We start from the raw sequence: 7,679 nt of genomic DNA, 5'->3' as shown, positions 1-7,679 counted from the left end.
CTGTGTATCTCAGGCCCGGTGCCATTCACAAGAAGAAGAAGAAGTGTATTATAGTTTTCGCAAAGTGTATTAAAGATAATAGTATCGGAGTAATTATAATTTTTTTAATAAATAATGGCGAATTTTACCGAAGATTTATTTGACGTCTTTGACGAGCATGGCGATGATATGGAAATACCGGACATTTCGAAGTAAGTGAGCGGTTCTTATATATATATATAATGTGTAACCTAATCTTTATAAAGAGCAACCTCATGGCTGTTTTTAATTTTTAATATTATTATTTTTGTAGGAAATTAAAACAATTTTCTTTTTGGTTGAAATGTCCATTTAAAAAAATAAAAAATAAATTAGCATAAGTTTTTATTCTTATTTGGCGCAATTTTTTTTATTCATGTTAACCAAATTTATAGGAAAATCGAACTGGATGCTGGAATAAAGCGACAACTTGACACGGACGATGATAAGTCACTTGTTAAAAAGTTACGGCATGATCCTATTCTGGATGACATCAAGTAAGGGCTCCATCCTATATGCCTTAAATTCAGTGTAGTTTATTAATAAATGGAATTATTAGTTTGAACTTTTTAATACAAAATAATCCGAGATAAAATATATTGACTATTAAGCATTTGACTATATAAAGTTAACATAGCAATTTAAAAAATCGATTATGTTTTTATTACAAAAGAGACTTCCAGAATTTGTAAAATTTTAATTGTAAAATTTTATTGCAAAAAGCAGATGAATTCAAGTTGATCAAAAAATCCATCTGTTTATTTATATAATAATTATTGTACAATTTTTAAAACAGCATATTATGTATTATAATAGCATTATACATATATTATATAATAGCTTTAGTAGTTAGTTTATATTTTTGATACCACACTGTACACATTATTTTATGAAATTGCAATAAGTATAATACAGAAATACATATTTTATAATTTTGTTTAATTATATTCAATTATTTAATAATATGATATAGAATTGCAAATGGAATTATAATATGCAATTACATTAAACATTATCTCTTCAGCCTAGAAGATGTGGTATGCCGAATAAAAGTACATAATATAGAAACTATGGAATCTTGTATGCACGAAATTGCTATTCCTCCTGAGCAAGAATATATACCTTTAGAACATAAACAGGGTAAACCAGCCAAAGAATATAAATTTATACTTGATCCGTTCCAAAAAGAAGCAATTTTATGCATTGAGAACAATCAGTCGGTTCTTGTTTCCGCTCATACTTCAGCTGGTAAAACTGTCGTAGCCGAGTACGTATCTTACATTTTACTTTCAAAAGATGTTATCTTGAGCAATCTTTCCCAATAGCTTTTCCATTTTATCATCTTGTGATTCATACAGGTATGCGATAGCATGTTCGCTTAAGGATAAGCAGAGGGTAATATATACAACCCCAATTAAGGCATTGAGTAATCAGAAGTACAGAGAATTTCATGAGGAATTTAAAGATGTTGGTCTGGTAACAGGTGATGTTACTATAAATCCAACAGCTAGCGTATTAATTATGACTACCGAAATTTTGCGTAATATGCTGTACAGAGGCTCAGAGGTTTGTTTTATTATTAAAACTATGAAAATACGAAGTGTCTCATTACAATCTAAATATATTTTATAAGAAGAAAAATATATATTTATATAACATCTATTTGTGTGTATATATGAATTGTATAGGTGATGCGCGAGGTTGGTTGGGTGATCTTCGACGAAATTCATTACATGCGCGATAAAGAGAGAGGCGTGGTATGGGAGGAGACGCTTATACTGTTGCCAGATAATGTACATTACGTATTTCTCTCTGCTACCATACCGAACGCACGACAATTTGCGGAGTGGGTGGCACACTTGCACAATCAGCCTTGTCATGTGGTTTCTACAGACTACAGACCTACCCCATTGCAACATTATATATTTCCAGTTGGCGGCGATGGTATTCATCTGGTCAGTGATAATTTATGAAATCGTGCCCGTTTAAGAGCTCGATAAAAAAAAAAGCAATATATATCTATCTACTACATCTATCTATTATAAAACAGGTTGTAGATGAGACCGGTCAATTTAAAGAGGAAAATTTTAACAGAGCCATGGCCTGTTTGCAGAATATAGGTGATGCGGCTAAAGGTGACACGAAAGGACGTAAAGGTGGCTTGCGCGCCACGAACAGTGGGCAAACGAATATCTTCAAAATGGTAAAAATGATCATGGAGAGAAATTTCGCCCCCGTGATAATCTTCAGTTTTTCAAAGAAAGACTGCGAGATTTATGCGATGCAAATGGCCAAATTAGATTTGAACACATTAGAAGAGAAGAAATTGGTAGATGAGGTTTTTAATAATGCGATAGATGTCCTTAACGACGAGGACAAAAAGTTACCGCAAGTTACGAACTTGCTGCCACTTTTGCGGCGTGGAATAGGTATTCATCACGGTGGGCTCTTGCCGATTTTAAAAGAGACAGTCGAGATATTATTCGGCGAAGGTTTGATCAAAGCGCTTTTCGCCACTGAAACATTTGCGATGGGCTTGAACATGCCTGCACGAACAGTTCTGTTTACGGCACCCCGTAAATTTGACGGTAAGGACTTTCGTTGGATTACATCGGGTGAATATATCCAAATGTCCGGCCGTGCGGGCAGGCGAGGTCTAGATGACAAAGGGATTGTTATATTAATGATAGACGAACAAGTTAGTCCAGTTGTCGGTAAAGCTATTGTTCAAGGAAAACCAGATCCAATCAATTCTGCCTTTCATTTGACTTATAATATGGTTCTTAATCTTCTCCGAGTGGAAGAGATTAATCCAGAATATATGCTGGAAAGAAGTTTCTTCCAGTTTCAAAATCAAGCTGGTATTCCGGTTTTGTATAATAGTAAGTCATCATTAGCTAACGTCATTCATTAATATTATATTAGCAGTTTAAAAGCTGTGAAAGTTAATTGTCAACACTGCCTTGATTCCATTTTTACAGAGATGAAGGAATTATACACTACCTATAATACAGTGAATGTCAAGAGATATGATGAGATTTCTTCTTATCATGATATACGCGAACAACTCGATCGGCTGAGCGGAGAGTTTCGATCATTTTTGACGCAACCAGATTATTTGGTTCCATTTTTAAAATCCGGAAGACTAGTAAAAGTATATATTTATTTATTATGTGCATTTCCGCCATCTCGCACGGAATCTTTAATTTGTTCATACATATTGCAGGTGAAAAACGAGTGTGAAACGTTCGATTGGGGCATTATAGTTAACTTTAAAAAGAAAAATCCAAAGAATCCAATAAAAGATAAGACTATTATTGTCATTGATATTTTACTTCACATCTCGAAAAATTCTAAAGAAGGCAGTCCAATACCGTGTCGCGAAGATGAAGAAGGCGAAATGGAAGTAGTTCCAGTTTTGCATAATTTAATTTCTCAAATCAGTTCACTCAGGCTATATTACCCGAAAGATCTCAGACCGCCTGATAATAGGAAGAGTGTACTGAAAACAATACGAGAAGTAAAAAGGAGATTCCCAGATGGTCTTCCATTACTCAATCCTATTACGGATATGCACATAGAGGACCAAGCTTTTAAAGATATTGTTAAAAAAATTGAAGCGCTAGAAAGAAGATTGTATGCACATCCTTTGCACAAGGTAAGTGATAAGGTATATATGTAGAAAAAAAGTGATAATTTGGAAGAGAATCTAAATATTGTACATTATGATTTCATTTTTCGACAGTTCTTATATACACCTATCAAGATAGTTTCCATAACATATATGTGTATATATTTGCAACATATTTTTACATAAAAAACTCTCAAAGCTTCAATATATGCATGCAATATGTAAGCTTCGCTTATTATGTGAGATATCTTAATTGTTCAAAATTTGTCACCGTGTATGTATTCTTTTTGTCTATAATCTAACTAAACTTGGTTTTGTAATATTTACAGGATCCTGATGTGAATATGTTATATGAACAATTTTTGCACAAGGAGGAATTGGCTGCACAGCTTAAGCAGGCCAAGGAAGAATTTAAGCAGGCTAAGTCTATACTTCAGATGGATGAACTTAAATGCAGGAAACGAGTTTTAAGAAGAATGGCATATTGCACGTCGGCGGACATTATAGAACTGAAAGGACGTGTAGCTTGCGAACTGAACGGTGCTGATGAGCTATTAATGACAGAAATGATCTTCAATGGTCTTTTTAATGCTTTAAGCGTGCCACAGATGGTGGCATTAATAAGTTGTTTTGTATGCGATGAAAAATCAAACGAAATGCCTAAAAGCACAGAGGAATTAAGCGGTCCACTCAGACAGATGCAAGATTTAGCTCGAAGAATAGCGAAGGTTTCAACAGAGGCCAACTTGGAATTAGACGAGGATGCATATGTTGACAGATTTAAACCATATTTAATGGATGTTATATACGCTTGGTGCAAAGGCGCAACGTTCTTACAAATTTGCAAAATGACAGATATATTTGAAGGTAACTTATTAGCATGTATATCTTGTGTTGAGATAGTGATAAATCCCAAACCTCTTTTTTTCTTTTCTCCCTGTATTGATGTAAATAAAACACATTTCAGGATCTATTATTAGGTGTATGCGTCGCTTAGAAGAAGTGCTTCGACAATTGTGTCAAGCTGCAAAGGGTATTGGGAATACAGATCTAGAAAATAAATTTAGTGAGGCGATCAAACTTATAAAACGTGATATTGTGTTTGCGGCGTCCTTATATTTATGATGCGAATAAAAACAAACTAGAGCCACAAAGTAACAATTTCTGTTTTCTTTTTCGTTACACACACGCGCACACATACATACACACACATACATATATAGTATATCCCTAGTATATCCCAATATAAATTCTAATGTATTTATCCGTTATTTACATAGGCTAATTGCGATGCGTATATAACAAAAAAGACACAATCTTTTTTAAAATTGATCAGAATTCAATTTATTCCTGGGAATTTAAAGTATATAATATATGTATGAATGGAAAAAACTCTTTTTTTTTATGAAATAACATTACATTTGTCATATATGACTCCATCGTACGGGAAAAGTTTAGCGTAAAAATGTATACATATCTGCAAGATAAACAGGAGTCTATAATTTGCTGTTTCTATCTCGAAATTGTTAAATAAATACATTTTTGTAGAATATTTGCGACACTTAATTTCTATATTTAAATTTAATTATAACTTATTTATCGTTCTTCTAAAATTACTGTTTCCTGTGGACAGAATTTTAGTTCCATCAAGGTGAGTTTTGAGTCCATCGATGTTAACTGGAACAAATACATAAATATGTTGATGTATTGACATGTTATAAATATTTTGAATAACGTTTTATAAAAATAGAATCTTTGCTGAGAGATTAGTTTTATTTCAATTTGCATACAAAGAATATAATCTAACACAAATTACAAATAAATATCTACATAATAAGAACTTAAATGCTTACATCATCTACTTACATCCCTTCGAGGCCAACTAGACAGGAGTTTATATTCTTCTGTAGGATAACCCTCCACAATAAGAAAATTAAAGAGAGTTTGTAACGGCGTGTCCGATTGAAATTTACGTTCCAGGAATTTCCCAGCTGGAAGTCGTACTCTTACTTTCATTACACCATCGCCGGCTCCCTGTTGCGGTTCAGGTGGTAAACTGGACTCTACAGCTTGTCTGTGAGCTTCTTTCCTCGCTTCTTCTGCTAGCCTTTCGTTTTCGGCTTGTTCTTTCTTTTTCTTCTCAAGTTCTTCTTGCATCTGTTTCGCTTCTTCTTTTGCTCTTAAAATATGTTGTAAATATTACATTTATTGTTCAATGTAAAATCTCTATGTTCTGTGCAAGTATTGTACATACAGGTATATATACACACATATTTTATTTACAGGATGTTTCAAAGTTAAATGATCAAATTTTGTCAGTATGTTCTATGAGTAATAAAGAAAAAAAGTTTCTTTAATTTTTCATTTCAAACTGCCGTCCTCTCTTTCTAATGCAAGATTGACATCGTTGGGAGATGGAATTTAACACGCTACGAATTTCTTATTTTTAGTTCAATGAATGCATCATTGATCCTGTCTATCAGTTCCAATCGCGAATCACAATTCTTATATAGTACACTATTATTTTCATATTTCCCCATAGATAAAGGTCTAACAGTGTAAGATCTGGTGATCTCGGGGAACCAAACAATTGGTCCTCCTTAGAAAAACATCGCTGATGTACTCTTACATTGTAATGTATGTTGTGTAAAAGCTATCATTCGCTATTCATGTTTATTTTTATTGTAATGTTTTAGTGAAAAGTTTCCAGACCTATGTTTATATCACATTTTTTTTCTTATTTCTACCTATAGAACATATAAGTTTTATTGTTTATCTTTAAAACATCATGTATAATGAATTTTGAATTTTTTTTTTATTACCTATCAGCTGCCAAACTTTCTTGATATGCCCTGTCTTGTTCTTGCTTAACTCTTTCTCTAGCCTGCCGTTCTTCTTCAACGCCAATATCAGCTCGTCTTTGTTCCTACATTTTAAACAAGAATAATAATTGTATAAAATTTGTATTTACATACTCATGGTTTGATAGAACAATGCAATATGCTTTATATATTTATAACAAATAACAATATTTCTCAATAGTATATAAAATAACCGCATTTCTTACTTGAAATATATCGACGGCTTGTACCAAGTTTGTTAGTAACTCATTAACTCCCACATTGCCGTGTACGATAGTAAATATCTCTGTATTAGATCTAGATCTCATAATAATCATTAAAACTGGCAAGGTATCAACATCTATGCTTGACACAGCCAATGAACCAACAGTACCAAGGGTTTGAGTTACGGAATATAGAAACCTGAGAGTTAAACAAGCGTTTAATGATTGTTTGATAAATTCAGCTATTTTTTAAATATATGACATTATTTATATAAATGGTACCTCTCTTTATTAGATTCATATGTGATATCCCAACCCCACACTATAAAATTTGCCGAGAGAAGTTGAAGCACAGTTTCAAAGCCTAACAATTGAGTACAAAAAACGTTCGCTAATACACTATTATCGTGATGCAAATACACAGCTAATAATTTTCTCTGCAACATAAAAAGTATACTTCGGTTTCAGATATTTGTAATAAAAATAATATTTTTGTAGCGCAAGATCTAAGACGAACCTCTTTTGCTGGTTTCAGACACGATTCCTTCAGGGCATCTTCGAATGTACCAGCAAAAAATTCCGGGTGTGCTAGACCATACCGTTTTTCGAATTGCTCCGCAAAATGTAATGTGCCCATCACCTCATCTACTACATTTTCTGGCACTTTTTATAAAAAAAAAAAGTCTCATTCATTGTTTTACCGATATTAGGCGCATATCGCACCACTTAAATAAAACATAGCAGTTTTATTATGTTTCAATATATACTCACTGAGATGCTCTACTTTAGTAGATTTAACATCATCTATGAAAATATCATCCTCGACAGTAAATGTTTCAGGAACATCTTCAAATTCTTCCACATCCTCTGGTTCATCTATGGAACTATCGCTGTCAATCAAATCTATAATCTTCTAAACACAGAGAGAAAGAGAGAAAGAGAGAGAGAGAGAGAGAGAGAGAGAGA

General features: G+C 33.1%; 2 protein-coding genes across 2 annotated transcripts; one reads left to right on the top strand and one right to left on the bottom strand.

Annotated features, from left to right (window-relative positions):
* The first annotated feature begins 6 nt into the window (after window positions 1–6).
* On the top strand, window positions 7–4,804 carry LOC115246028 (exosome RNA helicase MTR4). Its single transcript, XM_029824610.1, has 10 exons — window positions 7–191; window positions 414–515; window positions 1,043–1,285; window positions 1,377–1,584; window positions 1,707–1,973; window positions 2,069–2,900; window positions 3,000–3,172; window positions 3,245–3,676; window positions 3,979–4,516; window positions 4,617–4,804. The coding sequence occupies exons 1-10, from the start codon at window positions 115–117 to the stop codon at window positions 4,772–4,774; spliced, it is 3,030 nt and encodes a 1,009-aa protein (XP_029680470.1). The 5' UTR covers window positions 7–114; the 3' UTR covers window positions 4,775–4,804.
* On the bottom strand, window positions 4,747–7,623 carry LOC115246039 (FAS-associated factor 1-like; the record flags this gene model as incomplete). Its single annotated transcript, XM_029824624.1, has 7 exons — window positions 4,747–5,326; window positions 5,516–5,828; window positions 6,472–6,575; window positions 6,717–6,912; window positions 6,996–7,150; window positions 7,231–7,376; window positions 7,485–7,623. Coding segments are annotated over 7 exons (1,134 nt in total), but the record flags the coding sequence as incomplete, so codon positions are not given.
* Window positions 7,624–7,679: the final 56 nt, after the last annotated feature.

This window comes from Formica exsecta, unplaced genomic scaffold (genome assembly GCF_003651465.1).
Source record: "Formica exsecta isolate Colony F162 unplaced genomic scaffold, ASM365146v1 C16501618, whole genome shotgun sequence".
Taxonomy (NCBI): Eukaryota; Metazoa; Arthropoda; class Insecta; order Hymenoptera; family Formicidae; genus Formica; species Formica exsecta.
This window is presented reverse-complemented; position numbering and strand designations above follow the sequence as displayed.

Coding starts and splice junctions, on each gene's coding strand:
- LOC115246028 (XM_029824610.1), top strand. CDS start 115: ATGGCGAATTTTACCGAAGATTTATTTGACGTCTTTGACGAGCATGGC. Junction 516..1,042: donor CCTATTCTGGATGACATCAA/GTAAGGGCTCCA, acceptor TTATCTCTTCAG/CCTAGAAGATGTGGTATGCC. Junction 1,286..1,376: donor GGTAAAACTGTCGTAGCCGA/GTACGTATCTTA, acceptor TGATTCATACAG/GTATGCGATAGCATGTTCGC.